At 51.9% G+C, this 27,822-nt stretch overlaps 10 protein-coding genes across 10 annotated transcripts; 6 read left to right on the plus strand and 4 right to left on the minus strand.

Annotated features, from left to right (window-relative positions):
* Nucleotides 1-106: 106 nt before the first annotated feature.
* Nucleotides 107-1,285, minus strand: BDW74DRAFT_18213 (uncharacterized protein). The gene is made up of 2 exons (XM_073730181.1): nucleotides 705-1,285; nucleotides 107-651 (listed from the first exon to the last, which is right to left on the minus strand). Exons 1-2 carry the CDS (start codon nucleotides 1,195-1,197, stop codon nucleotides 269-271), a joined length of 876 nt encoding a protein of 291 aa, XP_073584332.1. The 5' UTR covers nucleotides 1,198-1,285; the 3' UTR covers nucleotides 107-268.
* A 1,370-nt stretch (nucleotides 1,286-2,655) lies between these two features.
* Nucleotides 2,656-3,678, plus strand: BDW74DRAFT_167784 (NAD-dependent protein deacetylase hst2-2; the record flags this gene model as incomplete). The annotated part of the gene is made up of 1 exon (XM_073726737.1): nucleotides 2,656-3,678. The coding sequence occupies one exon, from the start codon at nucleotides 2,656-2,658 to the stop codon at nucleotides 3,676-3,678; it is 1,023 nt and encodes a 340-aa protein (XP_073584333.1).
* A 1,100-nt stretch (nucleotides 3,679-4,778) lies between these two features.
* Nucleotides 4,779-7,056, plus strand: BDW74DRAFT_18232 (M28 family metallopeptidase). Its single transcript, XM_073730226.1, has 2 exons — nucleotides 4,779-5,374; nucleotides 5,433-7,056. Exons 1-2 carry the CDS (start codon nucleotides 5,297-5,299, stop codon nucleotides 6,867-6,869), a joined length of 1,515 nt encoding a protein of 504 aa, XP_073584334.1. The 5' UTR covers nucleotides 4,779-5,296; the 3' UTR covers nucleotides 6,870-7,056.
* BDW74DRAFT_152869 (uncharacterized protein) lies at nucleotides 6,915-7,337 on the minus strand. The gene is made up of 2 exons (XM_073724435.1): nucleotides 7,286-7,337; nucleotides 6,915-7,227 (listed from the first exon to the last, which is right to left on the minus strand). The coding sequence occupies exons 1-2, from the start codon at nucleotides 7,314-7,316 to the stop codon at nucleotides 7,094-7,096; spliced, it is 165 nt and encodes a 54-aa protein (XP_073584335.1). The 5' UTR covers nucleotides 7,317-7,337; the 3' UTR covers nucleotides 6,915-7,093.
* A 369-nt stretch (nucleotides 7,338-7,706) lies between these two features.
* On the minus strand, nucleotides 7,707-8,543 carry BDW74DRAFT_152871 (uncharacterized protein). Its single transcript, XM_073724436.1, has 2 exons — nucleotides 8,018-8,543; nucleotides 7,707-7,938 (listed from the first exon to the last, which is right to left on the minus strand). Exon 1 carries the CDS (start codon nucleotides 8,328-8,330, stop codon nucleotides 8,022-8,024), a length of 309 nt encoding a protein of 102 aa, XP_073584336.1. The 5' UTR covers nucleotides 8,331-8,543; the 3' UTR covers nucleotides 7,707-7,938; nucleotides 8,018-8,021.
* A 1,617-nt stretch (nucleotides 8,544-10,160) lies between these two features.
* Nucleotides 10,161-16,230, plus strand: BDW74DRAFT_185125 (uncharacterized protein; the record flags this gene model as incomplete). Its single annotated transcript, XM_073730973.1, has 8 exons — nucleotides 10,161-11,463; nucleotides 11,515-12,997; nucleotides 13,034-13,218; nucleotides 13,268-14,578; nucleotides 14,714-15,112; nucleotides 15,149-15,528; nucleotides 15,571-15,933; nucleotides 15,979-16,230. 8 exons carry the CDS (start codon nucleotides 10,161-10,163, stop codon nucleotides 16,228-16,230), a joined length of 5,676 nt encoding a protein of 1,891 aa, XP_073584337.1.
* A 1,432-nt stretch (nucleotides 16,231-17,662) lies between these two features.
* Nucleotides 17,663-20,083, plus strand: BDW74DRAFT_167787 (uncharacterized protein; the record flags this gene model as incomplete). Its single annotated transcript, XM_073726738.1, has 1 exon — nucleotides 17,663-20,083. The coding sequence occupies one exon, from the start codon at nucleotides 17,663-17,665 to the stop codon at nucleotides 20,081-20,083; it is 2,421 nt and encodes an 806-aa protein (XP_073584338.1).
* A 1,611-nt stretch (nucleotides 20,084-21,694) lies between these two features.
* Nucleotides 21,695-22,631, plus strand: BDW74DRAFT_177982 (major facilitator superfamily domain-containing protein; the record flags this gene model as incomplete). Its single annotated transcript, XM_073729058.1, has 3 exons — nucleotides 21,695-21,901; nucleotides 21,948-22,357; nucleotides 22,418-22,631. 3 exons carry the CDS (start codon nucleotides 21,695-21,697, stop codon nucleotides 22,629-22,631), a joined length of 831 nt encoding a protein of 276 aa, XP_073584339.1.
* A 1,208-nt stretch (nucleotides 22,632-23,839) lies between these two features.
* On the plus strand, nucleotides 23,840-25,949 carry BDW74DRAFT_185130 (glycosyltransferase family 2 protein; the record flags this gene model as incomplete). Its single annotated transcript, XM_073730974.1, has 3 exons — nucleotides 23,840-24,056; nucleotides 24,118-25,290; nucleotides 25,372-25,949. 3 exons carry the CDS (start codon nucleotides 23,840-23,842, stop codon nucleotides 25,947-25,949), a joined length of 1,968 nt encoding a protein of 655 aa, XP_073584340.1.
* Nucleotides 25,950-26,195: 246 nt separating this feature from the next.
* Nucleotides 26,196-27,811, minus strand: BDW74DRAFT_185131 (histidinol dehydrogenase family protein; the record flags this gene model as incomplete). The annotated part of the gene is made up of 4 exons (XM_073730975.1): nucleotides 27,396-27,811; nucleotides 27,294-27,340; nucleotides 26,527-27,232; nucleotides 26,196-26,453 (listed from the first exon to the last, which is right to left on the minus strand). Exons 1-4 carry the CDS (start codon nucleotides 27,705-27,707, stop codon nucleotides 26,196-26,198), a joined length of 1,323 nt encoding a protein of 440 aa, XP_073584341.1. The 5' UTR covers nucleotides 27,708-27,811.
* Nucleotides 27,812-27,822: the final 11 nt, after the last annotated feature.

Below are 27,822 nucleotides of genomic sequence, written 5' to 3' on the forward strand. Positions count from 1 at the left end.
CGTCTCCTTTGGACCTCCGCTTTGATTTGGACTTCGCCCTTGACTCGCACTGCCCAGCAATCAGCGTTGCGACGAGCTTCACGGTACACTCCTGAAGAAGCGTGACAACACCGGTTATGCCCGGCGTGCAGAGAATTCCAGCGTACTTCCGCGTATCAACGAACGAAAGCTTAAGTATATTGCCGAATGGCTTTATAAAAACACGCGCAGACTTCCAACCATCTTTTCCTTCAAAGCTAGATGTCGCAGTCGCCACAATCTGATTGCATTAGCATGGCCGGGAACGGGGAATGGCGAAGAAACGAACCTCTCCGAAGCAGGTGTCACACTCCTCAAGCTCCGAATCGTTCTCTTCCGCTTCGCCGTCATCCACATCATTCTGTTCGCTAGGCGATTCAACCGCCTGCGCTTTGAGGGAAATACTCGCCGCAAGCTGCGGTCTCATTTGCGGAATGTCGTCAACCGTGTTCATCCAAGATGGAGTGGGAACAATTGAGCCTTCTGCTGGCGTGCTTGTGCAGTTGGTTGTCTCTGGGATATGAAAGGACGGTTCACTCTCGAGTCCCAATGCCAGGCTGTCCCAAACTTGGCTCCAGTCGCGCGGTTCCATCAGGTCATCCGGATCCATGTGGTTGCCGGCATTTGGAACCGCTAGCAGATGTCAGTTTATGATAGGGGATGCGGAGAAGACGGGTAGAACTTACTATCATTAGGCGAGAAGTCTTGCTGTAGGTACCAGGCAGAATCTCCTTGGTTCGGCTCATATAATGGAGGAGGAATCGTCGGGAAACTGTCCTCAATGCCAATCAAAGGTGTATTATTGAAGTCCGTGTAGTTATAATGCATCATCGAAGCATCCACCGGCGCAGACGCCCCTGACGTTCTTGCTATTTCCTCAGCCACACTGGGCTCTGCTAACAGGTCCTGAACGGCAATGGCTGGCATCCCCTGAGCCGTCCCATCATCAGTCGGGTATTGTTGGAAAGGTGTAGAATCTGTAGTCCCAAGGAACTCGTAACGATCACCGTTTGCAAATGCGGGATCACTGCCCCATCCATTCCCAGTGGGGGTATAGTAATGATCCAGGCGTAAGCGCTTGCTGCCACTAAGCCAGGCTCCGGGCTCACTCGTTATTGGGCGCTTATTGCTGCTCATCATTTTTTTTGGAAACAAGCGATCCTCCCTCGACTGTCGCATGGAACAGACTACGAAGACGGTTCAGTGAAGACGAGGATGGATTCCCTTGAGGAAGAAAAAGCTCGAAATGTCAGCAGCAGACGAAATCAAGTCCTGCACAGCCCCAACAAGCCTTGTCCATGTCCTCTTTCTGTCCTCTCCGTCACCGCCACGTCGGCGAGGCTGACGCCAGGCAGTTCACGACATCAGCCTATTGGAGGCTACTATCTCAAGTCCTCGTGCGACCTTGCTTCTTTGCGTCGCTGCTGCGCCACGGCTGGGCAGTGGCCTTGGAGTGGGCGATTAGTCGCAAGATCCCTGAAGATTCTAGCACCTGGAGAATCGATAGAGGAGGATGTCGGGATCCCATGCGGGTCATTTATATTTGTGACAAAGGAGGTGAGCGAGCGGCGAATCTTGCGAGCAGATGATGTCTGGACTTGCATACTGACGCTAGGAGAACATACCTAATCTACGAGCTTGGGGAACAAGTGTGGCGTTTTGTGCTGAAGCATGTATGATATCCGACAGCGATTGTAGGCAGGCTGATAGCCAACCCAGCTACCTATGATCATTCTTAGGGCTTAACTCAATAGCTTCCAAGCCATGGACGCAACCCGCCGCCCGATTCGAGCAGCCAGCGGCTTGGTTGGCTGAGCGGTAGCTGGCTAGCAAAACAAGTTGGTTGGCCACGGCGGTGGATTCCTTTGGCTTCGGCTTCGGCCCCGGCCCCGGCGTCGGTCTCGGTCTCGGTCTTGGTCTCGGCTTCCAGAGTTCGGTTTGGCCATTTGCTTCGGACACCTGCGGAAGACAAAGATAAAGGTGTAAGAGTCTACCTATGATGATTCCCTCTGATCAAGGCTATAGGGAACTTGGATTTGTAACTAAATGGCCATTTCTTCTTACCTATTTCTCCCCTAGGACCGGGATCAACAGCTTAACCCTTATACCTGATATACGGTTCTTTAGGGGAAGTCCGCCCTCAGAGTGTCTGTGAAAGACATCCCGGTATGTAGAATCTGTTCTATATCATTTTCTATCTTTGTCAGAGTAGCTTCCAAGGGCAGTGAGCACCTGATATACTCCGCCAGCGAGTAAGACGTTGTTGTGCTGGACCCTCGTCAGGGCCGGTTTCGAACTCCGCTCAAATCAACTAGGGCTATGGTTCCCTGGGCAGGTATATCTTACAACCATTCCAGCCATCTATATTGACGACACAGTACTTACAGTCTTTGATTTTGGGTAGGTTGCAACGGAATATACTACTGATCACATGATTGGTTCCCTTGGTGACGCACAGCCTCAACCGCAGCTCAGCTGTGGACGTGGCGGTTCCACATACTGATTATTGCAGGCACTAGCAGCATAAGTACACTGTCCTTCAGCCGCAGGACAATCAGAACTTATCCTGGCAACCCTTCCCTGTCTCCATTAATGCCCTCCATCCCCGTCCTACGCCAACTAATTTACGCCTTGAACATGTCCGCCACAGCAACCAACAAACCCACCCTAGACACCATCTGCGCCCAGATCAAATCCGGCCAAATTAAAAACATCCTCGTCCTCGTAGGCGCCGGCCTCTCAACATCCTCCGGACTAGCAGACTTCCACTCCCCAGACACAGGCCTCTACGCAAAACTCAGCGCGCTGCAACTCCCCTACCCCGAAGCGCCCTTCCACATTTCGTACTTCAAGCATACGCCCGAGCCATTCTACTGCATTGCGCGCGCTCGGCATCCGCGGAATGCGAAGCCTGCTGTTGGGCATGCGTTCCTGGCGCTCCTTGAACGGAAGGGTGTGCTTGGGTATGTCTTCAGCCAGAATGTTGATGGGTTGGAACGGGATGCTGGAGTTTCAGAGGAGAAGATGCTCAATGTCCATGGGAATTGGAAGAATCAACACTGCGCTAAATGTAAAGCGTCTTATCCAAAGAAATTGATGAAAAAGGCGATCTTATCAGGTACGGTCCCGGTCTGCTTGCAAGAAGGATGCGGGGGAAATGTCAAGCCAGATATTGTGATGTTTGGCGAGCCGTTACCGGATGAGTTTGCGATCAAAGAAGAGGAGATGGTTGTGCAAGCAGACCTGCTCCTTGTGATTGGGACAAGTCTGAAAGTTGCGCCGTCGTCGGAGATACCAAGAAAAATTCCGGCAAATGTGCCGAGGGTGTTGATAAACCGCGAAATTGTCGGTGAACTTGGCTTGCACGATAATGATATTCTTGTTCTTGGGGATTGTGACAAGGGCTTGAGAGAATTTGCGAGGAAGTTGGGATGGGGGGAGGATCTTGAGACGGTGTGGAAGGACGCCGTGGAACGCAAGGAAATCGAGTTGAAAAAGGATAACTGGGATGATGGGAATGCACCGACGCTGGAGGAGTGTGTCGCCATCGCGGCAGAGAAGATGAACATGCTTATGGGGGTGTCTGAGGGCCATCGCCGCATGTTGGAGGGGCATTTGGGGGACAAGCTGGCAGGAATCATGGCGAAACCCGGTCGATAAAGGCAATCCGCCGGTCTCATGCGAAGCCTGTCTTACAAGAAGTTTGCTACGGCGCATTAAAACAGCTCGATAGATATCAATGTCACGAGGCGCCACGGGCGAGCAAATTGAATAATTCTTTGCCTCGACCCACGTTCATCCACCAAGGTCCTTGCCCTATCTTCTCACTTCGTCGTCGATCGTCAGTCGAAGCTAAGCCAAGCTTTGTGCATTTCCGGATCGAAGGACCTTGGGAGTTGGTGGCATGCTTAAATCAACGTTCCATCCCTCAAAAACACATGCCCTTTGGAAATTCAAAGCCCGTCGGCTAGTATCTTGTTGATCCAGGCGGCCACCTTTACAGAACGGGCAACCCCATCAATGAGATCGGAAAGAATGTACACATGAAGACAACTGTAAATAAAGCTTTCGCAACGCAAGGCCTTGAAAGCGATATTCGAGACTTCATCGTGCGCAATCGCCGAAGCCGGTTCCTGGGAGACTTGATAAGCACCACCCAATCGCGGGTCGACCAGGACCACTACATCAGCTGCACAGTGAGCAAGGTAGATGGGTGCATGAGCGTCTCTGCATACCCCTGAGGCGAGGTGCGTCGCATCGTCTGAGCCTGAAAGCTTGAGTCCTGCAATAGACGACAAGGATGAGTTTAAAACTGGGACAACGATATGTGAGCCTAGACTTCGCAATGCGAGCCAAGTTCAACGATGATTTGGAATTGAACTGTTGGGGTCGGTAGGCCAACTTCTATCAGAAAGAGAGCGATCGCTACACGGTCCGGAGGATCGTCGCAAATAAGACCACTCAACCGATTTCCAACAGCGCCCCCTCAGTCGAAACCTATACAAACGCCGGCGAGGTAGGTTTCGGGCGTCGAGAACGCTTAGCCTCGGCCAAAGCCCAAGACTAGGCAGTTGTCACCGCCGCCACTGAAGCTCAAGAAGCAGAGGCGCTAGTTTCTGCAGGCACGCAGGCAGATTCCTGGATTAAGCAGTTGGGCGTTGCAATGTTGCATCGCCAGGCGAGTTGGAGTTTCGACATCCGCGGACTTTCTCACGAAGGCGGCGCACTTCAAATTGGAAACTTGATGGCGGTATTATAGGCCGGGGTCTGGACCGGTGGCAACCTGCAGGAGGCGAGCAGATCATCCGTCTGTACTGGGGGCCTGGAGGATAAGGGGAGCTGGGGGCTGGGAACTTTGTCTGAGAAATCAGTCCGTATCAAAATTTCCAGCCTGCTGCGAGTTGCCCCTGAGTCCCCCCGAGTGCGATAAGAGCGCGACGTAAAGCGCCTGGTTGCGAGCGATATCACGATAAAAAGATGTTGGAGAAACCCCTCTTCTTGGCTGTAACCCCAACCCGCGATTCAGCGCACGCGATCGGACGCTTCGATTGGCATCTGCAGCACAAGACGCCGGTTCTTATCTGCCTTGGCACTTTGCACCGTGATTGCCAAGCTGCTTGGCTCAGGGACGCGATGTAACGGGACGCGGCGCTGGGTTGACTGATCTGCATGCGCCTTGTCCAGCAGCGGTGGCGCGATGTTTGCCAGAGGCCGGTTATAAAAAGGCACTGGGTTTCCTGACAAGAAGAACCAGGGATCAGCAGTCATCAGTGCAGCTATGAAGTCCATCCTTGCCCCAGCTCTCTCCCTTGCCTCCTTGGCCTGGGCTGCGAAGCCGAAGCCCATCGTTACTCCGGTGAGTTAACGCCCTTGTACTACCCGAGCGTTGGAAAGGTGACTGATCAAGTGGACAGGAAGCTCTGCAAGACCTCATCAAGCTTGATGACCTCCTTGAAGGTTCGCAGCAGCTCCAGGACTTCGCCTACGCCTATCCCGACCGCAACCGTGTTTTCGGAGGTAAAGCTCACAACGACACCGTCAACTGGCTGTACCGCGAGCTCAAGCGGACTGGCTACTATGATGTCTACAGGCAGCCTCAGGTGCACTTGTACAGCAACGCCGAGGAGTCGCTGACTGTCAACGGAGAGGCCATCGAAGCCCAGACCATGACATACTCTCCCAGCGCCAACGCGACCGGTGCTGAGCTCGCTGTTATTTCCGGGCTTGGCTGTGGATTGGCTGACTTCCCCGCTGATGTGGCGGGCAAGGTCGCCCTCATCCAGCGTGGAAACTGTACGTTCGGCGAGAAGTCGGTGTACGCCGCTGCTGCCGGTGCCGCTGCCGCTATTGTGTACAACAACGTTGAGGGTACTGTCGCTGGTACTCTTGGTGCTGCGCAGAGCGAACTTGGACCGTACGCGGGTATCGTTGGCATCACGCTTGCGGATGGCGAGGCTCTGATTGCGCTTACTGAGGAGGGCCCTGTCACTGTCGACTTGTGGATCGACTCCGTCATGGAGAACCGCACCACGTACAACGTTGTTGCTCAGACCAAGGGCGGCGACCCTAACAATGTTGTTTCGCTCGGTGGTCACACTGACTCCGTTGAGGCTGGTCCCGGTATCAACGACGACGGCTCCGGTATCATCTCCAACCTCGTTATTGCCCGCGCCCTGACCCAGTTCTCCACGAAGCACGCCGTGCGCTTCTTCTTCTGGACTGCCGAGGAGTTCGGTCTGCTGGGCAGTGAGTACTATGTCAATTCGCTCTCGCCCGCCGAGCTCGCCAAGATCAGACTGTACCTGAACTTCGACATGATCGCGTCCCCCAACTACGGTCTTCTCTTGTACGACGGAGACGGATCCGCGTTCAACCTGACTGGCCCTGCTGGCTCCGACGCCATCGAGAAGCTCTTCTACGACTACTTCCAGTCCGTCGGTCAGGCGACCCTCGAGACCGAGTTCGACGGCCGCTCCGACTACGAGGCTTTTATCCTCAACGGCATCCCGGCCGGTGGTGTCTTCACTGGTGCGGAGGGTGTCAAGACCGAGGAAGAGGTTGCGCTCTGGGGTGGTGAGGCCGGCATCGCGTACGACGAGAACTACCACCAGGCCGGCGACACCTTTGACAACCTCAACACCGAGGCGTACCTACTCAACTCCAAGGCCACCGCGTTCGCGGTCGCGACTTACGCCAACGACCTGAGCACAATTCCCAAGACCAACGTGACGACCGTTGTCAAGCGATCCGATGTCAAGGGACACATGCACCGCCGGACGATGCCTAAGAAGCGCCAGACTGCCCACCGCCACAGTGCGAAGGGCTGCTTCCACAGCCGGGAGGCTCTGTAGACTGCCGCAGCCCAGGCAGCGCGGTCTTCAAAAATGACGCCATGAATCATGTAGCGAATAGCATATCATATCATATTGTATGACAAAGAAGCACGCGATACAATGCAATGCAGTGTAATATCGCTCCGTAACACCCATCTCTCCCGTTGTAACTCCAACCCCAAGTCCTTCACCTCAACTCCGTGCAACTCGCGATCAGTTTATAAATTTTCGCATCCGGACAGTCAATTCGATCCCTTGGGAGGATATTGTTTGCCGTCGCGCTCGACTTTGGGTTCGCAGGAGCAGCGTTCGCTCTCGGGAACGGCGTCAAGGACTGCGGGGATGTGGGCGCCGCATCCCCACCAGGTGGTTTTCTCTGGAAGAAAGGGTGTCAGCAGGAAAGAACTAGGGAGAGAAAACGGATTTTGGCATACGGCAAGTTGAGCAAGTGGCTTTCATGCACATTTTGACGGACAAGAAGGTGAAACGATGAAAAGTGTGAGGAGAGAAGAAGAAGAGGGAAGGCGGGGAGCGGAAGATAAAGTTCAAGTGGGCCCGCCCAGTCGCCGTTTCCCAAGAACCCCGTGCTCCGAATCCCCGAGCGGCATTTCATCTTGCGTTTACATCGATGAAATTGATTTAGAGAATAGTGGTGACTAGATGTTCAAGATCGAATCATGCTTGATCGATTCCTTGCAAAACAACCAAGGATTGGGGGGACGAGGCAAGCCTCCCTTGGGAGGAGGGAGTGTGGAATACTCGATATATATTTGTTAACGACCGCCAACATTGCGTAAAGTCACTTCGAAACTCGGAGGGGTGAGATCGACAAAAGGTCCAATTACCCTTGCAGTTGGTATATCTGCTCTTACAAAGTAGGTAGCATGGATCAAAAGAGCTTCAGTGTTCAGGTAAGAAAAACATAGTATTCCAAACAATAGTCGCCTCGGCATTTGCATATAAGTACAGGGAAACCTCTACAGAACAGAGGAGTAAAAACCCATACTGAGGCTTGCAGAAGACAATTCCCAAACGTGAGAGCCCCTTGCCCGCTTCTTCCCCAGACTAACAGCCTATATCTCCATTCCTATACAAGACTTTCAGCATTGACTGTCCCGAAAGAGGATGCAACTACCCTACTGTCCAAGGTCAACGAAAGTACATACCTCATCAGAGAGACACTGTCCATATTCCGCGGCCACTGGTGCCTATGGAATGGTCAATGTCTAGATTGCCCTTCAGCGTAGGACCATTGTCGAAGTCGATTGAAAAGTCCCTGTTACCGACGTGGCCATCAAAGGATCGGGAGCCTGCGAGTAGATCCGTTGTTTCATAATCCAAAGTGGCATTTGCATAGCCAAAGTTGGGAAGTGGTGCGTGGACCGTCAGGGCAGAATTATAGTCCGAACCATCAACTTCGAATCTCGCGTTGATTTGGTTTGGAGCGACCCATTGGAAGGATCCGTTGGCTGTGGGCATTGTGGCTTTGTTGCAGATGAAATGGCTCTATGGCGTGATATGAGATGTGGTATGTTCCGATGATCGGTGGAATAAGGATGGACGATGGATAGAGAAGTCACTACGGTGGAGTATCGGACGAAGGGGGCTTTTATACATCGAGTCCTACTGTCAGAGTGCCATAATCTCAAAGAGTATTGCAATCGTCATGATCGTCTACTTGACGTTATACTAGCCAGAACGCGTATAGTCAAAGATGTCAATAGTCCGCTGACAACTCGGAGATGACGAATTTCCAGAAGGATGGATGTAGCGAGCGTCATTGACCTTCTCAGGATCATGCCTTTGAGAAACATACTAGGACGCCCAGGCCTAATGTCGCAGAGTCCTGATGTGGGCCATCCTGGACCTGGACAAATTCCTAAGAAAGCAAGGATTACCATACAAGGAAGCTGCAGCATCTGGCACGAGTATTGCAACCAAGAATCCAAATCCCCGTGGTCAGAATGCACTCTCAATTGACACAAAGACGGCAAGTGGCTGCCGCAAACGGGAGACTATACAACATACCAGATTGGTTCTATAGATGGGGATTCTAAAAAATGGCCATCAACAATGGAGGCCCCCAGGTAGAATGGACTACCCATGTGCCCTAGGAAAGCCTGCCAGCTTCTAGGGTGTATGAACACGCCCTACATTCCTAGCAGCCCTTGGTACATCTCGTTGCTTGAGGTTGCCTCATTTTCAGATATCCCGTCATTGATTTCTTTTGTCCTTCGGAATTGTCTTCAGCTGTCTGGACGCGAACTAAAAACGATTTCACGAGTCCTCACATCACGACTTCTACTCGCAACAGCTTGGTTGGGCTGGATAAGCATGCGGTCGAGCGGGGTGGCTGACTCCCGAGGTCGGAGACAAAGCAGCCCAAACTCCTCGCTTATGCCACTTTGTACCTTAATCCTACATCTGACATCACCTTGACATTCTCAACATAGGGGCCGCTGGAAAGGGCTGCGTAGGTGACACCCCGGCACGGAGGGGGTTTAAGCCATAGTGCTGCTACAAAGAGGACGTAAGTTAGAGAGCAGCGAGGGTAGCAGGGTTAAACAACAATCCAAGTAGGCACGACCGTACCGGGTTCCTTGCTCTATAACGGATTTGCACCTCGTAATAGACGCTCGACCGCCTTAGGGGGTACAGTAAGTTATAGTGGACTGGGTGCATGATAGTTAAGGCGCTTGTAGAATGAATTCGGCACCAAGCCTTGTGAGCAAGCGAACGGCATTGTAGGTCCCGCTATCTGTATATACAAAAGACAGGGGTAAATGGGACCGATTCTTCGAGGTGTCATCTGTGAGGCAAATTCCTGCACCGAGCGATTGAGTAGTCTTTGTCGATTCCCAAGAAACCCATGCCGCAGAGACCAATCAGTGGTGCGGTGAGATAGTCACTATGTATTCGACCGCTTTGTGACCAGTTCCGCAAAAGAGACTTGACGTTAGCATGGCCACCATAGAATGACGGGTTGCTATACTCAGAGCCAGAGTAATTTGGACCCTGTACCTACCTGGCCAGCTGACGGAAAGACACCGAGATGGGGACCGCAAGCTCGCTTAACCGATTTAGTACCTGCACGCAAAGAGCGCACCATTTGACTGTGAGAGGCTAGCACCAATCCACGATGTCGCTTGGCAGTTGCTGGGTCGCCAATCGTAGACCTTACTGAGGCTGGACCCTTGGAGCCAAGACTAGTGCGCGCTAATGTGTCTCAGTCGGAGGAGTCATCACAGGATTTGTTCTCAAGAACGTCTTTCGGCCTCATCCTGCTTTTGATTCTCCTGCCGACTCAGAATGGCTGACGACGGTCCTGAGAAAGCCGCAGGTAGCCAGCAGGAATGTGACGAGATCCGCTCATGGCTATCGCCAACAAACTTCGACGGGGAGGGAAGCGAATATCGAAAACACCTGAACGTCCACGTCCCTGGAACCGGTGACTGGGTTTTCGAGCATGAAGCGTACAAATATTGGCACGATGGAAGCACAACCGGAGGTCTCTGGATCCAAGGCATTCCAGGCAGTGGAAAATCCGTCGTTGCCGCGAAGCTCATCGAGACTCTGCAGGGCGAAAATGTCCCCGTGTCCTTCTTCTTCGCCCGTCGTATCATTAACTCAAACAATAATACTCATGTTCTTGTTCGGGACTTCCTGTCCCAGTTACTTGCCCATAGTGCTAACCTGCAAACACGGCTAGAGGAGGTGAGTAAGAAACAGCCCAAGATCGAAGACGTGCCGTTTCACGAGCTATGGTCGGCGTTTTCCATGGTAATCTCCGCACTGCCTCGCGTCTATATTGTGATTGACGCCTTGGATGAGCTGGCTGTCGAGGAGAATGACTTCCTATCCCTGCTTCTGGCTCTGTCGGGGCAGAAACCGGCTTCAATCAAGCTGGTCACGACAGGCCGGCCCGTCCCCCACTTGCAGAATGTCCTTAGAGGCCCATCACTGAGTGTCATTCGGTTGACCGAGCGTGCTGTTCAAGCCGACATTGCGACGTACGTCGCACATCGTCTAAATCAACGACCGCGACCTCTGACTGAAGATGACAAGACAAGAGTTCATAATACACTCTGTGCGAAGGTCAAGGGGCTGTTTCTAAACGCCCGATTAGTCCTCGATCGCTTGATGGAAGAGGCAAACGTACCCGGTGACGAAGACTTGGATAGGTTGCCAAGTTCGCTTGAAGAGATGTACTGCGATCTCCTGCACGAGCATGCGTCTCGCGCCGGGGCTAGTCAGCGGTTCCAAGCGTGGCTCCTGGCCTGGATCACGCATGCCACTCGACCCCTTCGCGTATCCGAGCTGGCGGACCTGGTCGATTCACTCGGTAACAGAGGCGGCCTTGACAGGGACCAGGATGCGAAGCACATGGTGTGCACAGCTTGTGGCCCGCTGCTTGAGATCTTAGACGACGAGACGGTTCAAGTCATCCATCACTCCTTTACGGAGTTCCTGCTGGATGAGAGTCGACCAAGTGCGCAGGAAGGCGGGCGGTGGTTTCCTGCCCTCGAGCCTGTCTCGACTCATTGCTCATTGGCTGTAGCTTGCCTTGATTATTTGAGAAGCGGATGTTTCGCGCCATGGGAGCGGGGAGACAGTAGTCACGATAGCGATGGAGATAGAGATAGCGATAGCGACGGCGACGAAGATGAATGCAACGAATATACATACGACAGCTTCTGGACGAAGCGCAGGGGTCAACTCATAGTCCAATTCCCATTCCTCCAGTACGCGGCACTGAATATGTTTTACCACGCGTCGAAAAGCAATCTCGAAGACGTAAACTTCATGCAGGGACTAGACGACTGGTTTCGCGATGGCAGCCATACTTTCAAAAGCTGGAAGGACTTTTGGTTCACGGCCAGGAACGAACAAGATTATACCAGCAATCTCCGGCCTCTCCACGTTGCTGCGCGAGTCGGATTCACCAAGTACACGGAGCATCTTCTTGGGCAAGGTCATGATCCGAATCTTGCCGATGCAGCCGGACGGACGGCCATGGCGTATGCCGCCATGAGTGGCCAGGCAAATACAATCGAACTACTAATCCAGCATCAAGCGGACTCGGACCGCGTGGATTCCCGGGGGCTTGCTCCCATACACCATGCTGCTAAGGGAAACCATGTTCGAGCGCTACAATGTCTGCTGGATGCCGGGGCCGACCCATTGCACCCACAATACGGCAGTAACCCACCAAAGTCAGCTCCGTGGCAGGATTCTTCGGCGATTGGTAAGACTCCGCTGATGTATGCATGCGAGTTGGGAAATACCGATGCGACGTCTGCGCTACTTCGCCAAATTGGACCGGAGAAGAGAGCCACTATCTTGCTACAATGGGCAATCCCATACCATCCGGCAACGTTGAGTATACTCCTCGAGTATCCTGAGATCCGAACAAATGTTAACGAACCTGATCCCGGACAAAACACGGCACTCTATCTCGCAGCGCGCGCCCGTGACCCAGCCAGTGTACGCCTGCTGTTGGAGCACGGGGCAAATGTGCACGCTCTGTCCCCTGGGATCATCAACAGGTACGGCAGAACTCCAGTTCACTCAGACGGTCTGCCGCTTACTCGCTGGACACCGCTGCAAGGCTGGGCGAAAGGGCCGAATTTCGTACTCCCTGACGCTTACGAGCCCAGCTTTAACGAGATAGAAGAGTCGGCAGAGCTACTCATCAATGCAGGGAGTGACCTTGAAGTCAGAGATGCCGAAAGGAAAACCGTTCTCTTCTACTGGTGCGAAAGATTCGATTTCTCTGATAACAATGACCACGACCGGATTGTGTCGCTTCTCCTGCGACACGGCGCTGATGTACATGCCACTGATCATGACGGCAACACACCGCTGCATGGAATTGCGTGCCATCACCGTCCTTTGGGACTCCTGGTTGACGCCGGAGCGGATATAAACCAAGCACGCAAAAGCGATGGTCTTACCCCTCTCATGCTCGCGGTGCAGCACTCTCGCCACAACTTGAAGCCATTCCTCGAGTGTGGAGTCGATTTGAACCAACAAGACCTGGAGAGAAATACGGCTTTGCACCATCTGTGTAAGGATTGGACGCTGAAGTTGTCGACACTCGAGACTTGGCTCAATCTGGCTGACCCAACTATTCGCAACCGGCTTGGGTAGATGTGCTTGTATAATATGCGATGGCACAATAGTAATGGCCATGAACGAGTGCAGGCCATACCGCTCTTGATCAAGAAAGGTGTACAACTCGAGTCGCGCGATCGTCGGGGGAGGACGGCGCTGATGGCGGCTTGCGAAAATGGTGAACAGCATTTCATTGCTGGTCTGCTGGATAACAGCGCAGATGCTACTGCGACCGATTTCGAAGGAAAATCCTGTAGGGCAAGCTCCCCTAAGATTATGAACGCTTGCTAACCAAGAATAAGGCCTTCACATCTTAGCGCAAACCAAACTGTCCAGCTTTGATAACGGGCGGAGGGACATGGAGCTTATTGTTAAGATCATGACGCTTCTCATTGAAAGGGGTGCCGACATCAATGCCACCGACTACCATGGAAACACCCCTTTTCTTGATGCTGTTCCATCAAAGCTGCGACTCGAGGCAGTCCTGCTATTAGGTGGGCGACCGACTGTGGCTGATAATGAAGGACGCACGGCTTTGCATAAAATCACGTCTTTGCCTGGTGATGAAATATCAGACTTGCTCCAGTATTTCATGAAGCCGGAACTGGGTCTGGATCTCCACGGGCGGGACAATAAAGGCCTGATGCCAATCCATTGCGCCGCGGCCGCAGGCGACGTGAGCGTGCAGAAGTTCATTGAAGCCGGCGCAGAGATCCGTACTCGCACAGGCAACGGGCGGAGTGTTCTCCATCTTGCAGCTGGTGCCGGCAACGGTAGTAGTCTAGGTCTTCTTTGTCGGCTATGTCGGAATGACGGTTGGGATGTGGACGAACGAGATGAAGATGGGCGGACGGCATTGCACTATGCAATCTCGACTGGAAGCTCGGAATGTGTCTTCTACCTGGTACAAGCTAGAGCAGACGTGGATGCGCAAGACCGTCGGGGGTTGACACCGCTCCATCTGGCGGCTGAACATCAAGGCGCTGTTGTCGCCTCGAGATTAGAGCGTAAGGACGCGGGCTTTCCGTATGCACCCACAAAGCGATATGATCTAGATGGGATCGAGCCATTGATGGATTTGAGAGAGAGCAGCGCCGTTTACAAGGCTAAGGATACGGTGAGATCTGCTGTCGGGCGCGACGAAGATGTGCAGATGATCGAAGATGTCGTTCGCCTGTTGATAAGTTCCGGCGCTGACCCGGACCTAAGAGACAACTCTGGCTGGACGCCTTATGACCTCGCCGTATTTCAGTGTCAGGAGGCAACAGCTAGCATTCTGCAGCCGCTCACGAAACAAAGTCCCAGGGACCAGCCTCTGCTGGAGCGCTGGTGCTTATTCAGGCCGGACACGGCCAGACAAGTCGTCCAGGAAATTGACATTGGCGACAGCGATCCCTACACCCTATTGCACACGGCCATGTCCCAAAGGGATAAAGGCCTTTTGAATGCTCTTCTCGAGGCAGGAGTGGATCCGGCTGTGACTGGGCCGGATGCCCTAACGCCTATCCACTATGCCGCTTCATGGGGATTGGTTTCTATCATGAAGACCATGGCGCGCCATCTGAAAGATCTGAACAAGCCTCGTCCGCCGTTGCTACATGCCGCGATCTGCCGTGAGCATTCTAATCTTTAAATGGTACAGCTGCTGATCGAGCTGGGTGTGGACGTCAATGCGCGATTCGAAAAATATCCCGAGGAGGTCAACAATAAATTCAAATATTCTATTCGTATCGATGATCATGCAGCAGCCCACATTTTGGCCACTGCACGCCGCTGGTGGCACGTCCCTGCCTTGGAAGCGATCTGCAACGCGGGTGTCGACCTGGAAGCAACCAACTCGAAAGGACAGACTGTCTTACAATGCGCTCTGGCCGCAAGAAGAGCAGTTTGGCAAGATGACATCCTGGACGTGGTTCTAGGTCACGGAGCCAGGATAAACTCTCTGTCCCAAGACGGCTCAACTGCACTCTCCGATGCCTTGGAATCTGGGCGGTCGCCCCAGGTGATTGAGCGTTTACTCCAACACGGCGCAGACATTAACATAGGAAAGATTCCCGCAATCTTTGTCGCCATAGAGAGAGAGGCCATCGGGTCTCTGGATGTAATCCTAGGCGCCGGTGCCGATCCAAACACGCTATACCGTCCTAGTCGGGGACGGTTTATGGGGGGTGGGCCGCGTGTAGAGACTCCGCTTCTTGCAGCTGCTTTGTCAAAGAGCTACCAGAGGGCCCAAATAGACACTGCGGCGAGGGTTCAGCTCATGTCTGTTCTTCTTGAGCATGGAGCGGACCATCTTCTTCTGCTCCCTGACGCCGACACAAAAAATACCGTCTTCCACGAGATCTGTTACTATCATGGCGTGATTTCACCCATTCTATCGCTTTCAGGGATAGACCTCGAACTAGCCAACGGAGATGGTGCCACGCCCCTACTCGTGGCATGCAATCTGCCGGACGGCTGGCTGAAAGGAGACGACGATGTTACGACACTAATCCAACTCATACTTGCGGGAGCGGACATTCATGCAACTGACAGAAGCAAGTCCACTCCTCTTCATCTCGCGGTCTAGTCCGGTCTTGCGAAAACTGTTTCTCTCCTCTTGGAGAGGGGTGCCTTTGTGAATACCGTCGACGATGCAGGATTCACACCTCTATACCATGCCCTCAACCTTGAAAACAAGCAATTATCAATCAAGGCAAGACTGGTAATCATAACAGCTCTGGTCGGGGCCGGTGCAGATCCAAAAGCTGTCGTTGGACCGAATGGCGATAGCGCGCTGCATCTGCTAGCTCCGTTGCTCATGCAATTCAGCCCCGCTGGCTCGTTTGAATCTAACTATCGCTCTGATCATACAACGGATTATCTGGCGGAGTGGAAACGTTTTTATAGACGCTTTATTGACAAAGGTTGTGAACCTGAAGCCAGGGATAATGATGGCGCCACTCCCCTCTTCCGCTATCTGCAAAAGGTGAAGGAGTAGTATGATGAGATCGACACTGTTTCTCTGGCGGAGGACGACATACGGGATATGCTCGATACGCACGGTGCTTTTGCGAAAAAGAACAACGGCGATACGCTTCTGCATGCGGTTGCCAGTAGAGTGGATACTGAGCACAGCAAGAAAGACGCGGTGTGGTTGTTCGAAGAGTTGATAGCGAGGGGTCTAGACGTAACGCAGGAGAACAATAAGGGACTAAGCCCTCTGGACGTTGCAGCAGCGTATAACAAACAGGAAATCCTGGAGCTATATGCGAGAGACGACTGAGTTATCATCAGCATTCTTAGCATTCGCTTCCGGCCACCGCCACTTCGGCAGACTCGTACCACCATTCATTGAACCTCTTCTCTCAGAGGCGTCATTGTTATGTTCATTCCAAGTCCCTGAATGTTACCTGAGCCCCTTTGCCATCCCTCATTGATTTGATGATGCCCGCTTTGGTAGTTGGCCAAGTGATTTCGCCACAAGTGTAGGTCATGTAGTTGGCGAAGTAGAACTTTTCCCCGGCCTCGAAAATGCTACCGCCGTTGGCGGGCTGGCAGAGAAAGCATGGAGCTGTGGGCATACCAAACACCTTGACGAATGACTGGCCATAGCTTTTTTTTCACCAACCCATTCGTCCTCGTCGCTGTCCTCCCCGGGGTCGGTGGTCCAATTGTTGGGCAGATAATGGGACTAGAGAGTGGTGAATATTGTAGCAGCCTCAGTATATCGGATTTGGCTCTTACTTCGTTGGGCATGATGAGTTCTTATTATATTATATTAAAAAGCAGGATGCGTGAGAGTAATCGCAGTGATGATGAAGTTGACTTTGGCTTTCTCCCTGATACATGGGTCAGCAACACGTGACCTTGCGGAGTCACCCTGTAGGATAGCGAAATGCTGATCGCTCAGTCTACCATTGATTTATGGGATATGAAGTCTGGGCACAGAGGTTCAGGTAAAGAACAGTATCTCTGTAGCTCTCATCATATTAGAGGCTTTCCTCATATCCTGCGTTTGTTAGATGTAGAACTTTATGCCCACCTGCATTGTTGTTGTGCGTCCGAAACAGGCCTAGCGCCAGAAGAGCTGGCTACTATGGCTGCTCGCCTGGCTGCTTCCACTTCCCCTCTCCATTTGACGGTGCTCTTAACTCAGAATTTGACGCTCCTTGGCTCTGAAAAGAGCTATCAACAAGAACTAGGTGATTCTCAGCTTCTCAGAACTATCCTTCTAAAAGGTGACGCTCCACTGACACTGGGACTTCATGTCTGGGTCAGTTAGCCAGCCACGTCAACCACTGACTTGGAGTCCAACGTCCGCCTCACACCTCCAGCGGAACACAAAGACAATCATTGAGGTAAGTCATCGGCTCTTCTCTAACTCTGACATCTCTGAGTCGTGCTGGTCGGCTGACACTCTCACATCACCTGGCAGCTCTTAGATTTCCCCTCAACATAACATTGTTCGTCCTTCTTCGCCTCTCACTCACAAAGACTGCTCCAAACCCTGGTGAAAGATCTCTCTCTACCCGTATTGTCTTTTGCGTTTGATATAAACCACCTCGCTAACCCTGCACTTTCTCATCTAGCTCTCTCATCGTTAGAACCCACCGCTACCAAATCACAACATCGCAGTCATGGGCAATGAACAGTCCTTGTCGGTTGGAATTGGCACGTTTGGTCCAGACTTTGACGTGACCAATGAGGTTAGACGAATGTCCGGAATTGGAGTTGGCAGCCTTCAGCCTGTCAACGTCCCCACCGACGTCAAGACTCCAGACACTGTTCGCAAAGAGGCCGCTGCGAGATCGAGACGTATATTTGAAAGCTATGAAAAGCTTCATGGAATCCTTGAGCGTCACGAAGAGACAATTCAAAAGCGATGGGCTAAGAGGACCCGTCAGCAGAAGCTTGCTGTCCTGCTCGCTTCGTGGCCCAACATGACGTCCGCTCATCGTCCTGATTTTGAGCTGTTCTGGAAGGCTTCACACTGCGCTCGTGAATATGATGGCATCTCGAGAGATCGGTTTATGTTTCCGTACATTAATCAAGAGGACCTTCTTACTTCGAAGGCACTGTTACTGCTGTTGAACGCCCGTGGCCGCAACCCGCCCTCGACTTTTGCTGTCCATGACGCTGCTGCTATGGAAATCGGCAATCGTACCGGAAACTTCTCAGAGTTGAATATCAGCTTTGGGGAAGGAAAGCGCAACGTTCGTGGTCACTACTATATGAAACTTGCAGATCTTACAGAGAACACCCGGGAATACGGCAAGCTGGTCTGCGACAAGCACAGTACAAACGCGGCTGGGGACAGCAATCAAATCGATCCTCGGGCCGGTCTTCTAATGCTTGAAGCTCAGGAGAGACTCCTGGCATTTCTTCTCCGCTGCTGTAAACATATTCTTCACGACGTTCTTGAAGACTCTTCGACCGAATTCCCCGTTCTCCCTGAGCCGGTAATGAAGCAGAAATGTGATGTGGCTGGCTATGAATCACTGTCTGTTCAAGCAGCAGAAGCTCCCTATCGTGCTCCAGCTCCGCCAGATTTCTCTCTCATCCAATCACTGCTCGCAGCTAGGGCATCTGCTCTAGAGGATCATCTCTGGGCCCTCCGCGAGGATCCTGAATATTTCGCATCGTACCTTGTGACTGCTAGTGAGCATCAAATGGAGCAATTGAAAGACTTCGAGGGAAAGGACCACCCTCTCCTTTCTCAAAAGCTGCCCTGGTGGACCCGCGTTGTCAGTTCTCTAGTGGGAGAGGCATATCTGGCTACGGAAATCATGTTTGAGGGTAGCAGATTAGCCGACAAGGTGGCGAGGCTGCAGATCAAGTATGAAGCTCAGATTGTGCCTTCGAGCGATCTACCAGAGGACTACCTGCAAGCTCTTCTCCATTTCCGTTTCTTCCTCGACCGTGTTCCAGACCTACTACATGGTAGTCTCTGGCACGCATGCCACCCTTCGCCGCCTTTGCGAAACTTCTGGACGCGTGAGCCGTCACGGAGTATCTCGGAGGGAGTCCATGTCTGGAAAAACGTCAAAAATGTTCAGAAGGAAGATAAAGTGCAGCAGCAGGTATCATGGTCCCTCACCTTCCTTTCCAAAGACAACCAGGTTTTAGATATCATCACGACGCGTATACTCACAGACGAACTTGAACGGCTGGTCCAATCCGAGCCGCGCGCACGAGCGATGTTGACCTCTTACGTTGCCGCCGTCGTAGGTGACCTTGCACTTTTGGCGCAGTGTGCTCATCAATTGGATCAATACCAACCCTGGGCTCGGACCTGGGACGATGCGGTGGAGAAGCGGCAGGACGCGTTAGCGGCTGAATACAGCAAGCGTTTCAAAGCATATTCGCGATACACCGAGTCTCTTACAGATGACAGCCTGTCCGGCGCCGGCGCGATTTGTGATCCTTCTGGCGACAAGTTCTACTATCCGTTCGAAAAGCGCCGCACCAAAGAAACCGTCGACGCCCTTCGCAAAGCTGAACGCAATCTGGATGCTGTCTGGGCTGCCATCGATCGACCCTTGTGCACCAAGTCCGGTAACTTGCGTGGCACAGCCGCTGGAAAGCTCCTCTCCCTGCAAAACCTCCTTCGCCGTACGCCTGAATGGGAAGGCCCTGGATCTGAAAACACCCGTCCAGGTGAACTCACTAGACGTGGGTTCCACAACGCGTACCACCCCATGTCAGCGATTTACACCAAGCTGCGCGGAAATGCATTTGTTCTTTCTCAGCTTAATGAACAGGCGCGCAATGCACCGCAACTACTCGGTACCGTCGACAAATCCGGAAAGACATCCGCCGCTCCTCTATTCGCGGTCGACGCCCGGGCCCTCAAGGTCTTCCGCAGCCTGTTCTTCAACCCCGCTGTCACAACTACGCCTGCTGAAGTCACCTGGAACGATTTCTTCCATGCATTGACCTCCGTTGGCTTTGCTGCATTGAAGATGTATTGCTCTGCGTGGCACTTCAAGCCGAAAAAGCCGAACCTCAGCGTCGAGCGAAGCATCCAGTTCACTGAGCCCACCGGCAAACTCTCTGCGACCACCATCCGTGTCTTCGGTCGCAGGCTCAACCGTGCGTATGGGTGGGATGGCAGCATGTTTGGCTTGGAGAAGTAAAGGCAGGCTATCGAGTTTGAAAGCAGGCCGCCGTCTCCTCCCTCTCCATCGCGTACATGCTTTCTTTCGTTTTCATGCCCATGCAAATCCCCCTTCATTCATTTCGACAAGCCATTTTCTTCCGTGACTACTATATGTGTTAATGCCTGATGTTGCCCATCTCTTTGTACGAGTACAACTCATCCAACCCTTTTCTTTTCAGCAGCAGCCCGGGTTCCACGAGCAGCTGTACCGAGCGAATGTTATGTACGAGGTTATGATCGCACGACGAAATGTCTACAGGTTCAATGCAATATATTTTCTATTCAATTCACTATTGTGTAATACCTTATTGACCACTTCAGCCTTCTGAGAAAACTAGATACAGACCCTTCATGGTGGCAGGAACGCTTCTACATTATGAGCTGTTGACGATTTACGATTGATTCCAACCAGAGGTACATCGGTGGTCAAAAATTTGTCCACACTTTTTTTTTCACGGAAAATCCTGAAACTTTAAACTTAATCTCTTCACAGTAAAAAGGTATGAAAATATAATAACTGTATAATTTCATGAGAAAAGTAAAGCTTAATAAACTATGTAATTTTTGAAATTTATGAACAATCCTATAGAAAATAATTCAAAAAAAAGGTAAAAGAAATTAATTTTTTGATTTTATTTTTACTAGCCATTATTTTTATAAAACTATATATAAAGATAATTTTTTTAGTATTCTTATATTATTTATAGGCCATTTATATATAACTTTTATATATGATATTTTCTTTAGTATTAAGGATCCGTGGCGTGGTAAATTTTTGAAATGTAAGGGTCTAATTTTTTAGGTTTTTTGGCAACTTTTTGTATGGGCGCCCATGTAAAATATAAATTTTCTGACTTTAAGGTAAGTTTATTTTTAATTACTTTTTGAATTAAAACGTTTTTATATAACTTTACTTTGGTTCTAATGCCCCGGTACTTAATTCTAATTATATTAATAATTAAAATACTATTATAATGTAAATTTGTGGAAATAATAAAGTCCAAAATACTTGAGTTTTGGTGTGGTTTATATGGTGTGTGAACAAACTTTTGACCGTGTATTTTACGTCAGTAATTAAAGATACACATAATGCTCACTAACCACGACTTTCGCTCACGTTCTATCAAACTCGGCAGCGAAGGCAGGAAACCTTAGGGTCGGAACACTATCCCACGCCCCGTCGGTCTTGTCTTCCGCGCGACCCGCCCCTCGTCTGAACATCCGACAGTATACCCTGAATCGTATCAACGAGTTTGTAATTGAAATCGCGGTCGGTTTATTCAATCTTGGGGTAAGAAGAAGATGCCCATAGGAGCCAGCAAACCCAAGGCCACCTCAGTTGACCCTGATAGAGCTAACGCGCAATGAACGCCTCGTGGTGGACGAAAGAGACACCGACGACACCACGATTTTCTACCACAAACACAAGAACAAAGTCCGCCCTCTTACACCGGAGTCTCGGGCAAGACTTGCCAGAAAGAACTTCTGGTCTATTTTGCTGCAGACATGGTAAATCTCGTTTCTTATTCATCTGGACCGGGCGACGGTGTCTCAAGCGAGTATGATGGGTATCTTCAAGGATGTCAGAATGAGCAAGAATGAGTATTATAATCTCTTTCTGGTTTTTCATGCGGGATATCTCATTGCGCTGTGGCCTGGCGCTTGGATATCTCAGCGTATCGGGCACAAACGTTTCGTTACTAGCTCGCTCTTCTTGTGGGCTCTCTTGATCGGTGTACACCTGGCTGTCAAAACAGGGAGGCAGATGATGGCTGTACGGTTTTTGTTAGGAATGGTAAGTTTCCTCTACCAGTCGAAGCTGACTGGTTCTGATGACATAGACCGAGTCTCAAATTGTCCCTTCAACAGCGGTCATCCATCAAGCTTTTTTCTCACCTAAACAGAGTCCCTGGGTGCAGCTAGTCTGGTGGGCTTTCGGTAGCATGGCAAATGTCCTATTCACAATGGTGGCTTGTAAGCTGATCCTTGACGACCACTCTGGAGCTCTTGCTGGTAATATTAGCTCGTGGAAGTGGCTTCACATTATGTGCGCCGCCCGGTCTCTGGCTGTATTCGTGCCTCTTTGCATTTTCCTACCGAATACACCCCTTGACTCCAAGTGGCTTTCAGTCGGGGAAAAGGTGCATACCATCGAGATTATCCGTGAAACTCATGCTGACATTGCGAACTCCACATTCAAGTGGTCGCAGGTACGGGAAATGATTACGGATCTCAAAAGTTGGCTGTTCATGTGAGATCCCCTTTCCACAGATACTTAAGGTGGTCCCTATATAACTTTGCTTTTGCACAGTTTCCACATGTTCCTCAACGACCTCCCAAACAATACCTCGCAGCAACTGCCTCTTATTCCTGTCGGCTTTGGCTTCGCACCAGCTGAGAGTGCGCTTTTCAACATTGCTAAACCCCTCTGGGTCTCGTTTTGGTGCTCGTATCAGCGTCTCTATTATACGGCACTCGACTTGGCACGGGGTATACGTGCGCTGTCTCATACATCCCATGCCTGATTGGAGGTATTATCGAGGTAAGTTCAAGACTTGTCCGAGGCAAATATAGGCACCCTGTCACTAATACGGTGTCATTGGTCCACCCAGTTGGCCTCGCCCTGGTCTAACAAGGTGGCCCTCGTTGTCGGAACCCAGATTCCACATTTAAACCATGCTATCTTCTCGGACTCAACTGGGCCAGGGCCACACCAACGGGACACACCAAGAAGCTCACACTGATGACTACTTGCGTCGTGGCTGCGGCCGTCGCGAATATGACCTTCCCCGAGTGAGTGTCTCTCCATCATTGACGTTTGCCCTCGCACAAAACTCTACAGGTCGTATCGATTTGCTCAGACTAATGATTTTTTGCTATGTTTTAGACTCTGGCACGAAAAGTACGAGCCCCGCTAAGTGCTTCCGTAGGCCTTTATAACAGCTTTCTGGTTCATCTCCCCGGCAACGCGTCTGATCATTCGTCTTTGCCTGCAACGTGAGAATGCCCGGCGAGAAGCATTACTAGCAGAGAAACGAAGCGATTTAGACGTCCAGGACCTCGGTGGTAGTAATGGGGCTATTGATACGGGGAGTGAGGTCTTGGAAATTGGCGACAGCGATCTGGATAAAACCGATCGTGAGAATTTGAGGTTCGTGTATCCGTTATGAGAAGGGTTTGTCGGGATCTCAAATGCGGCTCTTCGAAACCTCAGATTCCACCTACCCCTAAAAGAACATTTCAATTCTCTTTCAGAGGTGCCATTCTCCTTCGTCAGTCGTGGAATTGAATGTTTACCCGAAGATCCTGCCCTCGGTCACTGTGGAGCCGGTGGATCGTTCTTCAGGACTGACTTAGGGCTTCCTCCCTGTACTTTGTTCAGACCGTTGACGGCCCCAGCTTTCGAGTTGAGCCTTCTCATCTGTCTTTTTTAGTCACTCTCAGGATGCAAAGCCGGGAGCGAAATCCCCACACGTGTCCCCGACCTCCAGCCACCGTGGTCAAACTTTCCATCACCGCCATTTCATGGCCGTCGACCTGGACCTTTTGTGGCGTCAAGAAGCGAACGCTAGCGGCAACCGTGGAAAGTCCCGGAATCTCTGCATATATACCGACGTGTTTCCCGCAATTTGTGGGAATCCATCGTTACGCAGACACAATGCGCGGGTTATAACGCTTGGATTCAACGTTTGAACGCACCTCGGCCACTGTCGGGATAAATACCGTCGACACAATGCTGCAAGAGATCAAGGGCCTCGATATTGTCGAGCTTCCACCTTACCATCATGTCCAGGCTGGAAAGCGTTACCGGAAACACCTCATCTACGCAGCTCATGCAGCAAGATGGATGTCCGGCGTCTACTTCTTTGCCCGCCTGCTTCTGCTTCTCAGCGCAGTCCAGCAGTCATGGCAGCCGTGGCTGATGTTGATCGTTGAATGGATTTCAGGGCGTATGTATCTGTTCTCCCTTATTCTGTCCCTGGATTCGGCTAATGATGACCACGGATAAAGACGGCTTCTCTCAGAACTATCTCTCAACCATCGCCGCTGGTCATAGAGCGCAGACGCCGCGAACGCGACTTCGACTACGCGGCGACACACAGGGCATGCCCCTGATCGACATCTTCGTCGCCACTTGCGGTGAGCCGATAGATGTCGTCCTCGACACCGTTCGCGCCGCCTGTACGCTGGACTATCCAGCATCGCGATTCCGCGTGCTAGTTCTCGATGACGCCGGATCGTTGCAACTTAAACAGGCAGTCGAGAATCTCAGCTTGACCAGTTATCCGAACCTGTCTTACAACACCCGGACGTCAGCATCCAGCGCCAACGAGAAGGGCCCAGTCTTTGCCAAATCCGCAAACCTGAACTACGCTCTTTTCACCTTGCAAGAAGACCCGGCCTCCCAGCCTCAAGCGGAGTACTGCGCCGTCCTAGACGCGGACTGTATGCCTTCCCCGGACTTTCTCCGCGCAACATTGCCGCATCTCCTCCTGAACCCACAAGCCGCGCTTGTCACAACCCGGCAGTACTACTACAATCTGCCCAACGACGACCCACTATCTCAATCCCGTCTCCATTTCTACGCATGCCAGAATACGGATCTCGATACGCAGAATTGCGCCATTGACGCTGGGTCCGGCGCGCTCTTCAGACGGCAGGCCATTGTCAATGTAGGCGGGTACCCTACATACTCGTTCTCCGAGGACTGGCAGCTTTCGCTCATCCTTCGCGCTAAAGGCCATCAGGTACTTCAGGTTGAGGAACCGCTGCAGTGGGGGACTGTCCCGGGTTCGCTGAAGGGCCATATTGCGCAGCGGAATCGCTGGAATATCGGTCACGCGCAGCAGATCAAGCTCCTCCTGCCGAGGGTGAGAAAGGAGTTGGGAATGGAGGGCAGTCTGGGGTGGGACATCGGTATGAACGGAGTCGGCATTGTAGGTGGCTTGGCTGGGTGTCTTGTCGTGCAATGGACGGCTCCTGTGCTGGTGCTCGCTCTGGGACTGGGTCAAGGACACGCTGTCATTCCTGTTTCTGCGAACGGGCACTGGGCGAATATGCTCCAGTTCATCCTGGCAATAGCGCACATCGCTTCGATCTGGGTATATTCCTGGCTACAGATGGCGTCTACCGGATTCCGAGTTTCGTTATTTCCTCATCTAGAGAATAGTTGGCTTGCTGGACGTAAGTTGTCTCCTTCACCCACGCCTCTTGCATGTCTCCTAATTCGTTTCCCTTCCACTCGTTTCTAATATTGTCCTGCAGAGCATCTATGCGCCATCATCAAATTCTACTGCATCACCAGCAAACCGAAGGAAGGGTCCTTCGTAACCGGAAGCATAGCGAACTCATGGAACCAGAATCAGAACCAAGATCAAGACACTGTTGGCGACCTCATACCAGCCCCTGATTCCTCGATCGCATCCTGCCGACCAACCCTACGACGCGATCTACTAGGCCATGGCGTCGTTGTCGCTACGCTCATTTGGCTCCTGATTGCCGGAGCCGCCGTCATACTCTGTTTGTTGGATGGCTTGCGCGCCACGTATCCAGGAGGAGCCGGAGTCTTCAGCCTGGCCGGCATCCTCTACCCGCCCTTCTTGCATCTTCTCTACCTCGTCATCGTAAATGCTTGGGTCGCGGTCTCCTGCCTCGTCAACCCACCTGTATACCCGGACCGAGAAGAGAGACTGGAGGAGACAAAGGAGGGAACTCGGTTCCCTAGGCTCGATGTACGCGAAGGAGTTGTGGGTTCTGCTTTTGGACGCCCGGGGCATTCAGTAATCGTGGCGACTGGACTGATTATGCTCTGCGGGGCCTTGTTTGTGGTTGTATGTTTGTAGACGCATCAGAGCCATCTCGAGTAGCGAGACGACGGTAAGACTTCATCGTCAAAAAGTTAATAGAGAGATGCTAGACTAGAAGGCAAAGACTATTCAGTATCGGGTTATGGTATACCTAGACAGGCTGGCTACGCCTTCGTCAAAATAGATAGGAAATATTAGACATGAAGCGACATGAAACATGTACTGAAGTCACGCACGACTTGCGTAATGATGGTTTTCTAGGTGAACGTCCAAAGAAGAAATCTACAACTTCCCCTTCAAACCACCAATCCAATCAACCTGATCCTTCAAATGCCGATGCGCCCTAAGGTCCCCGGATCGCGCATGGGCCTCAAAGTTCTCAGCTCTAGCTGCACGTCCACAAAGTCGCCCTAGTTCGCCGCTGGCATTCTCATCCTTGACTTCCTGGTATGTCACCGTGCGCAGAAACTTGCCGACCCAGAGGCCACCGGTGTAGCGGGCGGCTTTGCGGGTGGGGAGGACGTGGTTTGTGCCGATTACCTGGGTAGACTTATCAGCCATGGCGTTCATTGGAAGACGGTGGTAGGGGAAAAGTGAGAGGGGGTAAACCGACCTTATCGCCGTACGAGACGCAGGTATTCTCACCCAGGAACAGCGCGCCGTAGGCGGTCATGTTTTCAAGGGCGTCGCGCGGCCTCTTTGTGAAGATCTGGACATGCTCACTGGCGTACTCATCGGCTAAATTCCACGCTTCTTGCATCGACTCAACGAGAATAACCTCGCCATGATGCGTCCATGAAACACTCGCGACGTCCGCTATACTCAGACCCGCATGGTTCAGCAACTGGTCGATGATGCGGGTGGCCTCTTTCCCAACCCGTTCAGAAGTCGTAATAACCACAGCCGGCGAGTCCGGCCCATGCTCCGCCTGCGAAACAATATTCGTCGCAACGGTGAACGGATCTGCCGTTTCATCCGCCACAATCAGGATCTCGGTCGGTCCAGCAAAGAGATCGATTCCTATTTCGCCGAAGAGCTGGCGTTTTCCTTCTGCGACGAAGGCATTTCCAGGGCCCGCGATGAAGTCTACTTTGCGGATGCTGTCGGTACCAACGGCCATTGTGGCGATGGCTTGCACGCCGCCGAGGATGTGGATCTCGTCTGCACCCGCGAGATGCATGGCTGCAGCTGTTGCATGCGGGATCTTACCGTTTATTGGGGGTGTGCAGCCGATTACGTGCGGGACGCCGGCGACTTTCGCGGTTAGGATTGTCATGTGTGCGGAGGCGAGAAGGGGGTAGCGGCCACCGGGGATATACCTTTGAAAAAAAATTAACCCGGCTATGGATTTGACGACATCACACCGAATGGAGGGCTTACGCGCCGACGGTGTTGATTGGCAAGTTCTTCTGCCCCAGAACAACTCCCTGCAATTCTGTCAAAACAGGAGCATATCACCCGGGTTTGGTCCGAAACACCTACCGGCTGAATTTCAAACTCGAAGTCTCTGAATGAGTCCTTTTGAGCTTGACCGAATGCCCGAACATTGTTCTGCATTGTTTTGATGTCCTCAATCGTTTGCTTGGAGCACTGCGCGATCGACGCCTCGATCTCGGCTTGCGAGAGCTTGAACGAAGCCGGAGACCACTTGTCAAACCTCTCCGAATATTTTCGCACCGCGGTGTCGCCGTTCGTTCGTACGTCGTCAATCACGCCGCGGACGATGGCGCTCACGTCGACGGGAGTTTGATTTGTGGAGCGCGGCTGTTTGGACTTGAGGAATGTGGCGGGCATCTTGGATGGATTCGCTTGGTACAATAGGGCTTCTTTGATGAACAGAAGGTCACTAATCGAGCTTCAAAGCCCAGGCCCAACCCCCTTTTATGAATGGACCTTCATACCTGGCATG

Source organism: Aspergillus multicolor (assembly GCF_047715735.1).
Source record: "Aspergillus multicolor strain CBS 133.54 unplaced genomic scaffold BDW74scaffold_11, whole genome shotgun sequence".
NCBI lineage: Eukaryota > Fungi > Ascomycota > Eurotiomycetes > Eurotiales > Aspergillaceae > Aspergillus > Aspergillus multicolor.